Genomic DNA, 14,970 nt, shown 5'->3' with positions numbered 1-14,970 from the left:
GTGCACACGGGTTCCATTCTCTCCACATCCTCATCAAATATTTGTTATTTTCTGTCTTTTTAAAAACAGTAGCCATCCTAATGAGTATGGGGTGGTATCTCACTGTAGTTTTGATTTGCATTCCCCAAATGATTAGTGATGTTGAGCATCTTATGTGCTCATTGGCCATTTGTATATTATCCTTGGAAAAATGTGTATTCAAATTCTTTCTGCACTTTTTGAGTCAGGTTGTTTGTTTTCTGTTATGTTTTAGGAGTTCTCTATGTATTTTGGATATGAATTCCTTATCATACATAATTTGCAAATATTTTCTCCCATTCTATGAGTTGTCTTTTTTCTCTGTTGATAGTGTCTCTTGATACACAAGAGATTTTAATTTTCATGAATTTATTGCCCAAGTCTGTGTCAGTAAACCTTAAATATTTAGTATGATAACATTAATAGTACAAACCTACTGCTTTTTCCTTCCTGGTGTTCTGTGTACATTCAGTTCTTTGTTAGCCATTTAGTTAAAGAGGGATGTGGATCTGGAAGGAACTAACATAAATTATTCAATTTTCCTAATCTCTAGCACGGAGATGGCAATGGCACCCCACTGCAGTACTCTTGCCTGGAAAACCCCATGGATGGAGGAGCCTGGTAGGCTGCAGTCCATGGGGTCGCTAAGAGTCGGACACGACTGAGCGACTTCAATTTCGCTTTTCACTTTTCACTTTCATGCACTGGAGAAGGAAATGGCAATCCACTCCAGTGTTCTTGCCTGGAGAATCCCAGGGACGGGGGAGCCTGGTGGGCCGCCGTCTATGGGGTCGCAGAGTCAGACACGACTGAAGCGACCTAGCAGCAGTAGCAGCAATCTCTAGCAACCTTGGATAGATAAGCAATGCTGCTTATTTAATTTTGGAATTAAATAGAAATGGGTTCAGAAAGTAGCTCTGATGCTGACCAGCTGTGTGAGCGTAGATGAGTAATTTAAACTTGGTAACTCTTAGTTTCCTCAGCCAAAAAAAGAATATCTTGTAGTAATACTACAAGGAACAAATGCAATAAAATAATTATGTAAAGCAACAATCTCATTGTTTCCCTTGTCATTTTTTCCCATAGGGCAGAGACTTACTTACCACAGCATTTCCTGGTACCTAGGTTGTCTGCTTACAGTTTTAACAAACTGAACAATATTTTAAATGTATTTAATCATCACCAGATTTCACTGAGAAGTAGTAGTATATGAGATTATCTGGCTGCATCAAAGTAGCCTCTGTTTTGTATGCTGAAGGTTAAGCAGTATCACTGACTCGTTGCTATATTCTCTGTTGAAGAGAATGAGGAAGTGAACAATGCTCCTCAAAAACCTTCTCATGAGCCAAGAAACTGTGTTATGTTGCCTTTCTTAGCTAAAATGATTCATCTGGTCAAGGTTAAAGAAATAATTCCCTAACAGAAGCAAGAGTGAGGCCCCATAGTCACTGGTAGGAACTATAATGCAAATTAATTGCAAGTCCTTAAGAACTCTGTAATGCCAGACTGCTTGGAGAAAGCTTTCCACTGAAAGTGATGAAGTGATGTAGCCCAGGGACACTGAGTCAGTCTAAGTAGGTGAAGACAGAAGGGATGCTGAACACTGAACCCCAGGAGAGAGGCTTGGAAAACAGAGCTATGTCTTGTCCCATCCCTGAGGGTTAATCAGACAGGTCTGGAGGTTGAGAAGGTTCATCATGTGCTGCGAGAAAAATACATGAGTCTCCCTGGTTTTCAAGTTTACTTGGGTTAGGGGATTGGCTCAACCATGGGAAGAGAGTCAAAGGCTGACCAGAGAAGAAACACAGGCTTGTCTTAGCCATTGTCCCTTAGAACCTATGTTCTAAAATGAACTTGAGTCCCTGACCCAAATTTGCCTGTGGCCAGAGATTGTTTGTTACCTGAGAATTTTTTTTTTAAGTTAATACATCAGATCAGATCAGATCAGTTGCTCAGTCGTGTCCGACTCTTTGCAACCCCATGAATCGCAGCACGCCAGACCTCCCAGTCCATCACCAACTCCCGGAGTTCACTCAGACTCACATCCATCGAGTCAGTGATGCCATCCAGCCATCTCATCCTCTGTCGTCCCCTTCTCCTCCTGCCCCCATCCCTCCCAGCATCAGAGTCTTTTCCAATGAGTCAACTCTTTGCATGAGGTGGCCAAGTACTGGAGCTTTAGCTTTAGTATCATTCCTTACAAAGAAATCCCAGGGCTGATCTCCTTCAGAATGGACTGGTTGGATCTCCTTGCAGTCCAAGGGACTCTCAAGAGTCTTCTCCAACATCACAGTTCAAAGCATCAATTCTTCGGCACTCAGCCCTCTTCACAGTCCAACTCTCACATCCATACCTGACCAGTGGAAAAACCATAGCCTTGACTAGATGGACCTTTGTTGGCAAAGTAATGTCTCTGCTTTTGAATATGCTATCTAGGTTGGTCATAACTTTCCTTCCAAGGAGTAAGTGTCTTTTAATTTCATGGCTGCAGTCACCATCTGCAGTGATTTTGGAGCCCCAAAAAATAAAGTCTGACACTGTTTCCACTGTTTCCCCATCTATTTCCCATGAAGTGATGGGACCAGATGCCATGATCTTCCTTTTCTGAATGTTGAGCTTTAAGCCAACTTTTTCACTCTCCACTTTCACTTTCATCAAGAGGCTTTTTAGTTCCTCTTCACTTTCTGCCATAAGGGTTGTATCATCTGCATATCTGAGGTTATTGATATTTCTCCCAGAAATCTTGATTCCAGCTTGTGTTTCTTCCAGCCCAGCGTTTCTCATGATGTACTCTGCATATAAGTTAAATAAGCAGGGTGACAATATACAGCCTTGACGTACTCCTTTTCCTATTTGGAACCAGTCTGTTGTTCCATGTCCAGTTCTAACTGTTGCTTCCTGACCTGCATACAAATTTCTCAAGAGACAGATGAGGTGGTCTGGTATTCCCATCTCTTTCAGAATTTTCCATAGTTTAGTGTGATCCACACAGTCAAAGGCTTTAGCATAGTCAATAAAGTAGAAATAGATGCTTTTCTGGAACTCTCTTGCTTTTTCCATGATCCAGCGACCAGGAGCTGACTGTGGCTCAGACCATGAACTCCTTATTGCCAAATTCAGACTTAAATTGAAGAAAGTAGGGAAAACCACTAGACCATTCAGGTATGACCTAAATCAAATCCCTTATGATTATAATGGAAGGGAGAAATAGATTTAAGGGCCTAGATCTGATAGATAGAGTGCCTGATGAACTATGGAATGAGAATCGTGACATTGTACAGGAGACAGGGATCAAGACCATCCCCATGGAGAAGAAATGCAAAAAAGCAAAATGGCTGTCTGGGGAGGCCTTACAAATAGCTGTGAAAAGAAGAGAAGCGAAAAGCAAAGGAGAAAGGGAAAGATATAAACATCTGAATGCAGAGTTTCAAAGAATAGCAAGAAGAGATAAGAAAGCCTTCTTCAGCGATCAATGCAAAGAAATAGAGGAAAACAACAGAATGGGAAAGACTAGGGATCTCTTCAAAAAATCAGAGATACCAAAGGAACATTTCATGCAAAGATGGGCTCAATAAAGGACAGAAATGGTATGGACCTAACAGAAGCAGAAGATATTAAGAAGAGATGGCAAGAATACACAGAAGAACTGTACAAAAAAGATCTTCACGACCCAGATAATCACGATGGTGTGATCACTGACCTAGAGCCAGACATCCTGGAATGTGAAGTCAAGTGGCCCTTAGGAAGCATCACTACGAACAAAGCTAGTGGAGGTGATGGAATTCCAGTTGAGCTATTTCAAATCCTGAAAGATGATGCTGTGAAAGTGCTGCACTCGATATGCCAGCAAATTTGGAAAACTCAGCAGTGGCCACAGGACTGGAAAATGTCAGTTTTCATTCCAATCCCAAAGAAAGGCAATGCCAAAGAATGCTCAAACTACCACACAATTGCACTCATCTCTGCTGCTAAGTTGCTTCAGTCGTGTTCGACTCTGTGCGACCCATAGACGGCAGCCCACCAGGCTTCCCGTCCCTGGGATTCTCCAGGCACTCATCTCACACGCTAGTAAAGTAATGCTCAAAATTCTCCAAGCCAGGCTTCAGCAATATGTGAACCGTGAACTTCCTGATGTTCAAGTTAATACATAGAAACTAATTAAGTAGAGTTGGAGACCAGCAGGGGGAGCACTCACACCCTGTGACCATTGCAGAGTCCAACAGGAAGAAGAAAGACTCCTTGCCGGCAAAGGTCTCAGCTAATGAAAAGCCATAGATTCTGTTTACCATGGCCAACTCTCCCTCCCCAGTTTTATTTTTCCCTCTATAAAAACTTCTTCCCCTGCTGTAGGAGGACTTGCATGTGACTTGCCATGCTTGCACACACCAAACTGCAATTCTCTGCTGATCTCAAGTAAACCCATCTCTGCTGGAGAAATAACTGGCATGCTATTGATTTTGGTCAACAACATAAATCAGGCTATGTGGTCAGAGGCTAAGAGGAGGTAACAGGAAGGAGAAAGTAGTCTTGAAAAGTGGAATTACCAACCTATAAGGTATCATCTCCATGAGCATCAGGCTGTTTTCTGTGGCCATGTTTACCTTGTTTGAAAATGCAGCGAAGCCAAGAACCTGTAGGAGTTTAAAAAGAAAAGGCATGTGATCATCTAAATATTATGTCAAGCAGAGGTGCCCATAGTCTCTGGCAGGACAGGGCAATATATGGCAGTGCCTGTGCATGAAGGCTGGAGAAAGGCGGAGCCAGTTCAGTGGAGCAACAAATGCAAAAGTCCTTCCTAACTCTTTTGGTTCCCTGAGCTCTTTTTAGCAACATAACCAGAATGAAAAGCAACTGCACGTTTGACATATTATTAGTAATAGGAACAAATGGATGGCCTGGACTTCTCTTTCCTCACCAACTTTAAACATCTGGACCAAGTATAAACATGCTTTCAGGTATTAGCTGTACCAAGGCTTCAATTTAAAAGTTCTAAAATATAGGTACACTGTCTTAATATAAATAAGTCCTTTGGGGGATTGTTGACATGTATTGATAATCATTAATAACTGTCGATAAGGTAGCAGCATTTGATAGCACATACAAAAAAAATTGCTTTAGCAAAGCCATTACTTGCTTGCTTTTTCCTTTCTGTTCATTTCCTTCTGAAATGCCAAGTGTCCCTTCCTTTTCATCTAGAATGAAAACAGATCACCTAGAAGCTGTTACACCTTATAAAGATCTCACACCAGGGCAAATTAAAGCAGAGACAAAAGAAGTCAATGCCCCAGTTTTAAAATAATAATTATATAGTTGCTTTACCTTGTTCCCCCTGCTAACACATAAATCTTTTCCCAGCATCTACTCTAAGAGTTCAGCCAGATACTGAGCAGGATAGCAGTTGGTTTACTTGTGATGCTCTGATCAGATGATGACCCCTAGGAAGTCTACAGATCAGAATGGAAGGAAGATCTGAACCAACAGAGAAGCTCTGTGATCTTTATATAGCTAAGGGATAAGTGTGGCAAGTGGCCAAGAAACTCTTTTATTCCCAGGGTAAAGGTTACTATTTCTCATAAAGGAAAACAGAGAAAATATGAAAAGTTTAAAAACAGAAATAAATCACCCAAAGACAACTACCAGTGATGCTGTTTTTGGTGTTTGCTATACAGCTTAAATATACACATATACAAATGCACACATATACATTAATTATGAATATACAGTATATACAATTTCTCATATCTGTGGAACTCTTGAGTTGTCAGGTTTTGTTATCTTTTTTAGCCTGGATCTCATATATTGCCTTGAAATTTTCCCTTAATATTTGAGACTACCATCTGAAGGACAGATTGCTGGGTATGTACAGTTTCCTCCAGCACATCTGAGCAGTTTCTGAGGGGGTGCTGTGAGCTTTTCACCACCTACACCACAGCAGCTCTCATCCTCTGTCCTGTACTTCCCTCATTTCCAGGGGAAACATGGAGGTCTTGTCTTTCTCCAATTTTAAATCTCTTCTATATAGCAGACAATGTTCCCTGTCATTTGACTTGACACGTGTGTAAGTAATGTTGTTTAGTCGCTAAGTTGTGTCCAACTCTTTTGCGACCCCATGGACTGTAGCCCGCCAGGCTCCTCTGTCCATGGGATTTCCCATGTAAGAATACTGGAGTGGGCTGCCATTCCCTTCTCCAGGAGATCTTCCCCACCCAGGGATTGAACCCACGTGTCCTGCACTGGCAGGCAGATCCTTTACCACTGAGCCATCAGGGAAGCATAGTAATGTATTGCAGGCTTCAATAACCTTCAAGTACAAATCAGGTCACGACAAAGTTTGATGCCTAAATTGCAATAATTCAAAGTGTCCACCAACATTTATGGCTGGAGCTCAGTTTATTCCCCCACTTCACTTCATGGTGCATCCTAATTATTTATAGCATTCCCCAAAGAAACATCTTAACTGTGGCTCACAAACCAATCCTCTACCCACTCACTTCTCTCCTTTCCTAATAACCCTGGTTAATGTTAACATTAAAGCCTTTGAGCTTGCTTAAAGGGACATCACTATGATCCCTGCTGCTGATGTCTCTTAAAAGAGGGTTGATTTGGGGAAATGTGGATAGACCTTAAGGGCATTATGATAGAGAGAGACAAATACTGCATGGAATCACTTATATGTGCAATCTAAAAAAAAAGAAAAAGAAAACAGTTGGACTCATACCAACAAAGAGCAGAAAAATGGTTGCCAGCGACTTGGGGGTGAGGGCATTAAGAAAGTTGAAGAAACAGTGCAAACTTTCAGCTATAGGATGAATAAGATCTAAGGATCTGACATAAAACATGGTGACTATTGTTGATAACATCGTTATATACTTAAAATTTGCTAAGAGAGAATATTCTCACGGGGTGGGGGGGTGGGCGGGGAAAGGATCAATACATGAGGTATGGATGTGTTAATTCACTAGATGGAAGAGATACTTTCACAATGTATATGTATATCAAATCATCATGATTTACACGTCAAATATCTTACAATTTTATGCCTGAATAAAGCTGGAGAGAAAGAAGGACCTAGAAACAGAGACAGAGAGAGTGCACTGATGCCTGTGTCACAGATGCCATCTGCTGGTCACTCCAAAGCCTCAGCTTCCCAAGACGCAGGAGCTGGTCTGGGTTCCATGAGAAGGAGAGGTTGCCCCTGACTCCACTCCCCAAACTCCACCTGCACACTGTCCCTGGGTTCTAGGGCTCCACTATTTGTGTACAGTGTTTTGGAAGGTCTTCTGTAAAAGCAGCCATTCACCTTTGGCCTTTATTAACTGATAGCTTTTTAACTATTCCAAGGAAGAAAGAATGTACACCTACAAGAAGTAGACAACAGTTATGAGACAGAGCTTGTGTCAGTTTCCAAAGCAATTCCCATACTCTTTCAATCATGGAGAACGTGGATCTGGATTAGTTAGCATAGAATAGGTTATACTGTGGCAATACACAGACCACGGGATCTTAGTGCCCTAACACGTGAAAGTTATTTTTTCGCCCATGAGAAGTCTATTGTGGGTCAGTGTCTCTTCAGGGCAACTTCTTTGCAAACAGTGCCTTGGACATCCAGGCTAATTCCACTTGGAGACTCTATCATCTCAATGTATAGCCCCTACGATCACTACTGTAGGGGAAGAAAGAACACTGGGGACTCGTGCCTGTTTTCGTATGCTTTGGCCCCAAAGTCACATGGTCCTGCCTAACTACGAGGGCAGCTGGAAAATACAGGGGAGCGCACGGAGAATTCTAAATATCTCTGTCACAGAACACTTCTTAAAGGGAAAATAATTCTCATGGATGCCCAAAGATTCGGCAATCCTTGTTAAGAAATGCTGACTTTACAAACCTGAGCTTTATTTATGAAAATGGCTTTACTATTGTGAAAATGTTAAATATAACTGCACAAGATAAATTTTAAAAAGAAAATTTTTCTTTTTTCGGCCATGCTACATGGCTTGTGGGATCTTAGTTCCCCGGACCAGGGATTGAACCACCATCATCCATAGTGAGAGCAAGGAGTCCTAATCAGCAAACTGCCAGGGAAATCCCCGAGATTTCTTAAAAGAAATAAGAAATGTTATCATTTAGACAACATTTAAAAAAATATTCTCAAAAAGAAAAAAGAGCCATATTTATCCAGTGCTGCAATGGATAATGCGTCTCACTACGGACGGATCAGAAGATTCCAGGTTTGACTCCTGGCCAGCTCATAGTGCACATTTTGGGCTCCCCTGGTGGCTCAGGCAGTAAAGAATCTGCCTGCAATGCGGGAGACCTGGGTTTGATGCCTGTGTAGGGAAGATCCCCTAGAGAAGGGAATGGCAACCTACTCCAGTGTTCTTGCATGAGAAATCCCATGGACAGAGAAGCCTGGTGGGCTACTGTCCATGGGGCTGCAAAAGAATTGGACACGACTGAGTGACTAACACAACCAACCTGATCTAAAAAAACAAAAGATGTCCAAAAAACCTAGTACATATGCATAAGCACACACCTCCACCAGGAATGCTTCCTCCCTGAATCCAGCTCTGCCACTTAGTGACATGGATTCACTTAACATCTCATCTCCCTCAATTTCTTTATTGTAGCAGAATAAGAGTGAAAGGAGGCTGAATAAGAGTGTGATTGCTACTATAGTAAAATAGAAATGAAACCTCTACCTAGAAGAACACAGAAATTCACCTGAGCATAGGTCTGTTACATATTTGTTTGAAAGAAGAAGATGTGAATAACTGAAAGTACAGAAATATCGATTGTAGTTGACTTTGGATAGTGCAGCTATAGGAATTTCTTTTCCTCCATTTGTTTCTTCTTTATTTAAAAAAAAAAAAAAATTGCTAGGATTCCCTGATAGTCCATCCAGTGGTTAGGACTATATGCTTCCACTCCTAGGGGCCCACGTTTGACCCCTGGTAGGGGCACTCCAGTACTCTTGCCTGGAAAATCCCATGGACGGAGGAGCCTGGCAGGCTGCAGTCCTTGGGGTCTCGAAGAGTCAGACACGACTGAGAGACTCCACTTTCACTTTTCACTTTCATGCATTGGAGAAGGAAATGGCAACCCACTCCAGTGTTCTTGCCTGGAGAATCCCAGGGACGGGGGAGCCTGGTGGGCTGCCGTCTATGGGGTCGCACAGAGTCGGACACGACTGAAGCGACCTAGCAGCAGCAGCAGCAGCCACAGGGGAACTAAGATCCCACAAGCTGTGTAGCAGAGCCCCCCCAAAATGGATAGAATGAGCCTGTATTACTATCACAAGAGGGAATAAAAACCTATTTTTCAAATAGTATGAAAAAGATGTAACAGATAAAAATCCTTTAAAAAGTAAGCATGTTTAAAAAATATAAGCTAGCATTTAAAATTAAATGTATATATTCAGCTTTGTTATGAATCAGCATATGTTTTAAAAATATTATTTTTACACTTCTCCTATGAACATTTTCCTTCCTAGGTTGCTTGCTTTTTGTTTTATTTTAAATGACCTGAGCCATGAGTTAGGAGTATAAAACACCTACCAAAAAAAACCCCACTTACACCAATGGACAGATCATCTAGACAGAAAATTAATAAGGAAATACAACCCTTAAATGACACATTCAGTTCAGTTCAGTTCAGTTGCTCAGTTGTGTCCGACTCTTTGCAACCCGATGAATCGCAGCACGCCAGGTCTCCCTGTCCATCACCAACTCCCGGAGTTCACTCAGACTCACGTTCATTGAGTCAGTGATGCCATCCAGCCATCTCATCCTCTGTCATCCCCTTCACCTCCTGCTCCCAATCCCTCCCAGCATCAGAGTCTTTTCCAATGAGTCAACTCTTCGCATGAAGTGGCCAAAGTACTGGAGTTTCAGCTTTAGCATCATTCCTTCCAAAGAACACTCAGGACTGATCTCCTTCAGAATGGACTGGTTGGATCTCCTTGCAGTCTAAGGGACTCTCAAGAGTCTTCTCCAACACCACAGTTCAAAAGCATCAACTCTTCGGTGCTCAGCTTTCTTCACAGTCCAACTCTCACATCCATACATGACCACTGGAAAAACCATAGCCTTAGACCAGATAGATTTAATTGATATTTACAGGACATTCCATCTGAAAGCAGCAGTATACATGTTCTTCTGAAGTGCACACAGAACATTCTCCAGGATAGACCACATTTTGGGTCACAAATCAAGCCTTGGTAATTTAAGAAAACTGAAATCATATCAAGCATCTTCTCATCACAACACTATGAGATTAGAAATTAATCACAGGGGGAAAAAACTGTAAAGAACAGGAACACATGGAGGCTACACAATATGCTACTAAATAACCAATTAATCACTGAAGAAAGCAAAGAGGAAATAAAAATACCTAGAAACAAATGATAATGGAAACACAATGATTCAAAACCTAAGGGATGCAACAAAATCGGACACCTAAAGCAACTAGAGAAAGAAGAAAACCCAAAGAAAACCCAAAGTTGATAGAAAGGAAGAAGTCATAAAGATTAGAGCAGAAATCAATGAAATAGAGATGAAGAAAACATCAATGAAACTAAAAGTTCTCGAAGAGTTAAACAAAACCTTTGGCCAGACTTATCAAGACAAAAAACGGAAATGGCTCAAATCAATACAATTATAAATGAAAAAGAGAAGTTACAACTGACACCACAGAAATACAAAGGATCATAAGAGACTACTACAAGCAACTATATGCCAATAAAATGGACAATCTAGAAGAAATGGACAAATTCTTAGAAAAGAACAAACTTCAAAGACTGAACCAGGAAGAAACAGAAAATGTGAACAGACCAATCACAAGTGATGAAATTGAAACTGATTAAAAATCTTCAAGCAGAACTTCCCTGGTGGTGCAATGGATAAAAATCCACCTGGCAACACAGGGGCCGGCCACGGGTTTGATCCCTGTTCTGGTAAGGTTTCGCATGCCGTGGAACAACGAAGCCCATGCACTGCAATGACTGCTCCCAGGTGCCACAGCTAGTGGGCCCAGGTGCTGCAACCACTGGAGGCTGTGGGCTTAGCCCGTGCTCTGCAACAAGAGAAGTCACCACAATGAAAAACCCCACACACTGCAAAGAAAAGCCGTCCCTGCTCACTGCAACCAGAGAAAGCCCATGCAAAAGCAATGAAGACCCAGTGCAGCCAAGAAAAAAATCTTTCAACAAACAAAAGTTCAGGACCATACAGCTTCATAATTCTACCAAGCATTTAGAGAAGAGTTAACACTTATCCTTTCAAAAAAATGCAGAGGGAGGAACATTGCCAAGCTCATTCTATGAGGCCACCATCACTCTGATATAAAAACCAAACACAGATATCTCACACACAATATTATGCAATATTACTGATGATCGTGGAAAAAGCAAGAGAATTTCAGAAAAACATCTACTTCTGCTTCATTGACTACACTAAAGCCTTTGATTGTGTGGATCACAACAAACTGTGGAAAAGTCTTCAAGAAATGGGAATACCAGACGACCTTACCTGCCTCCTGAGAAACCTGTATGCAGGTAAAGAAGCAACACTTAGAACCAGATATGGAACAACAGACTGGTTCAAAATTGGGAAAGGAGTATGTCAAGGCTGTATATTTTCACCCTGCTTATTTAACTTACATCATGAGTACATCATGAGAAACACTGGGCTGGATGAAGCACAAGCTGGAATCAAAATTGCCGGGAGAAATATCAATAACCTCAGATATGCAGATGACACCACCCTTATGGCAGAAAGTGAAGAGCTAAAGAGCCTCTTGATGAAAGTGAAAGAGGAGAGTGAAAAAGTTGGCTTAAAACTCAACATTCAGAAAACTAAGATCAGGGCATCTGGTCCCATCATTTCATGGCAAATAGATGGGGAAACAATGGAAACAGTGACAGATTCTATTTTCTTGGGCTCCAAAATCACTGCAGATGGTGACTGCAGCCATGAAATTAAAAGATGCTTTGTCCTTGGAAGAAAAGCTATGACAAACCTAGAAAGCATATTCAAAACCAGAGACATTACTTTGCCAACAAAGGTCCGTCTAGTCAAAGCTATGCGTTTTCCAGTAGTCATGTATGGATGTGAGAGTTGGACCATATAGAAGGCTGAGCACCAAGGAATTGATGCTTTTGAACTGTGGTGTTGGAGAAGACTCTTGAGAGTCCCTAGGACTGTAAGGAGATCAAACCAGTCAGTCCTAAAGGAAATCAATCGTAAACAGTCATTGGAAGGGCTGATGCTGAAGCTGAAGTTCCAATACTTTGGCCACCTGATTCGAAGGAAGAGTTGAATCATTAGAAAAGACCTTGATGCTGGGAAAGATTGAAGACAGGAGGAGAAGGGAATGACAGAGGATGAGATGGTTGTATGGCATCACTGATTCAATGGACATGAGTTTGAGCAAGCTCTGGGAGATGGTGAAGGACAGGGAAGCCTGGTGTGCTGCAGTCCATGGGGATCGCAAAGAGTTGGACACTACTGAGCGACTGAACAACAACAACAAATCACTCATGAACACAGATGCAAAAATCCTCAACAAAATACTAGCAAACAGAATCCCACAAAATTTTAAAATGACCATACACCATGATCAAGTGGGATTTATCCCAGGGATGCAAGGATTCTTCAATATATGCAAATCAATCAATGTGACACACCATATTAACAGACTGAAGAATAAAAACCATATGATCAACCCAATAGATGCAGAAAAAGCTTTTGACAAAATTCAACACCCATTTATGATAAAAAACTGTCCAGAAAGTGGATATAGAGGGAACCTGCTGCTACTGCTGCTAAGTCGCTTCAGTCGTGTCCGACTCTGTGCGACCCCATAGACGGCAGCCCACCAGGCTCCACCATCCCTGGGGTTCTCCAGGCAAGAACACTGGAGTGGGTTGCCATTTCCTTCTCCAATGCAGGAAAGTAAAAAGTGAAAATGAAGTCGCTCAGTCGTGTCCGACTCTTTGCGACCCCATGGACTGCAGCCCACCAGGCTCCTCCATCCATGGGATTTTCCAGGCAAGAGTGCTGGAGTGGGGTGCCATTGCCTTCTCCAAGAGGGAACCTACTTCAATATATCCATATATGACAACCCACAGGAAATATTGTTCTCTCTGGTGAAAAACTGAAAGCATTTCCTCTATGATTAGGAACAAGAAAAGGATATCCACTCTCATCACCATCACTAAGTAAGAACTCAACATAGTTTTGGAAGTCCTAGTCATGGCAATCAGAGAAGAAAAAGAAATAAAAGGAATCCAGACTGGAAAAGAGGTAAACCTGTCACTGTTTTGCAGATGACATAATACTATACATATAAAATCCTAAAGAGGCCTCCAGAGAACTACCAGAGCTTATCAATGCATTTGGTAAAGTTGTAGGACACAAAATCAATACACAGAAATCTGTTGTATTCCTATACACTAAAAAGGAAAGATCGGAAAAAGAAATTAAGAAAACAATCCTACTTATCACTGCAACAAAAGAATAAAATACCTAGGAATAAATCTACCTAAGGAGACAAAAAGACTTGTATTCAGAAAACTATAGGGTACTGATGAAAGAAATCAAAGACAACACAAACAGATTGAGAGACATACCCTATTCTTGGATTGGAAGAATCAATATTGTGAAAATGACTAGACAACTGAAGCAACCTACAGATTCAATGCAATCCCTATTAATTTGTATGGAAACATAAAAGACTACAACCAGTCAAAGCAATTTTGAGAAAGAAAAAATGGAGGTGGAGGAATCAGACTCCCTGACTTCAGACTGTACTACAAAGCTACAGTAATCACGACAGTGTGGTACTGGCATAAAGACAGAAATACAGATACATGGAACAGGATAGAAAGCCCAGAGGTAAACCCAAGTACCTATGGTCACCTAATCTATGACAAAGGAAGCAAGAATATACAATGGAGAAAAGACAGCCTCTTTTTAAAAAACTTGTTATTTTATAGTTTCAGGTGAACAGCAACGGGATTCAGCCATACTTATACATGTATTCATTCTTCCCCAAGAGCCAGCCTCTTTAATAAGTAGCACTGGGAAAACTGGACAGCTACATGTAAAAGAATGAAATTAGAACACTCTCTAATACCATACACAAAAATAAACTCAAAATGAATTAAAGAACTATAAGGCTGTACACTATAGCGTAAGGCTGGACACTATAAAACTCTTAGAGAAAAAGCATAGGCAGAAAACACTTTTTGGCACAAATTGCAGCAAGATCTTTTTTGACTCACATCCTAGAGTAATGAAAATAAAAACAAAAATAAATGAGACTTAATTAAACTTAAAAGCTTTTGCACAACAAAGGAAACCATAAACAAAACAAAAAGGCAACCCTCAGCATGGGAGAAAATATTTGCAAATGAAGTAACTGACAAGAGATTAATCTCCAAAATAAACTAACAACTAATGCAGCTCAGTATTGAAAAAACAAATAATCCAATGAAAGAATGGGAGGAAAACCTAAATGGACACTTCTCCAAAGACATACAGATGGTCAAAAGGCACATGAAAAGATGCTGAACACGACTAATTATTAGAGAAATGCAAGTCAACACTACAATGAAGCATCACCTCATCTGGTCAGAATGGACATCATCAAAAAATCTACAAACAGTACATGCTGGAGAGAATGTGGAGAAAGGGAACCCTCCTACACTGCTGATGGGAATGTAAACTGGTACAACCACTATGGAAAACAGTATGGAGGTTCCTCAAAAAACTAGAACTACCATTCTATTGGGTAGCATATGACCCAGAAACCCCATTTCTGGGCAAATACCCAGAGAAAACTATAATTCAAAAAGACACTTGCATTCCAATGTTCACTGCAGCACTATTTACAATAGCCAGGACACGTAAGTAACCTAAATGTCCATCAACAAAGGAACAGAGAAAGAAAATG

At 41.1% G+C, this 14,970-nt stretch overlaps 1 protein-coding gene across 1 annotated transcript in view; it reads right to left on the bottom strand.

The window, feature by feature from the left end:
- Positions 1-14,970, bottom strand: part of SLC26A8 (solute carrier family 26 member 8) — an 89,375-nt gene that overhangs the window by 31,654 nt on the left and 42,751 nt on the right. Inside the window, exon 10 of the mRNA XM_055571600.1 lies at positions 4,567-4,649. Within this exon, the coding sequence (XP_055427575.1) occupies positions 4,567-4,649 (83 nt within the window). The remainder of the gene's footprint in view (positions 1-4,566; positions 4,650-14,970) is intronic.

This window comes from Bubalus kerabau, chromosome 3 (genome assembly GCF_029407905.1).
Source record: "Bubalus kerabau isolate K-KA32 ecotype Philippines breed swamp buffalo chromosome 3, PCC_UOA_SB_1v2, whole genome shotgun sequence".
Taxonomy (NCBI): Eukaryota; Metazoa; Chordata; class Mammalia; order Artiodactyla; family Bovidae; genus Bubalus; species Bubalus kerabau.
The sequence above is the reverse complement of the archived record's forward strand: the minus strand, read 5'-3'. Positions and strand labels throughout refer to the sequence as shown.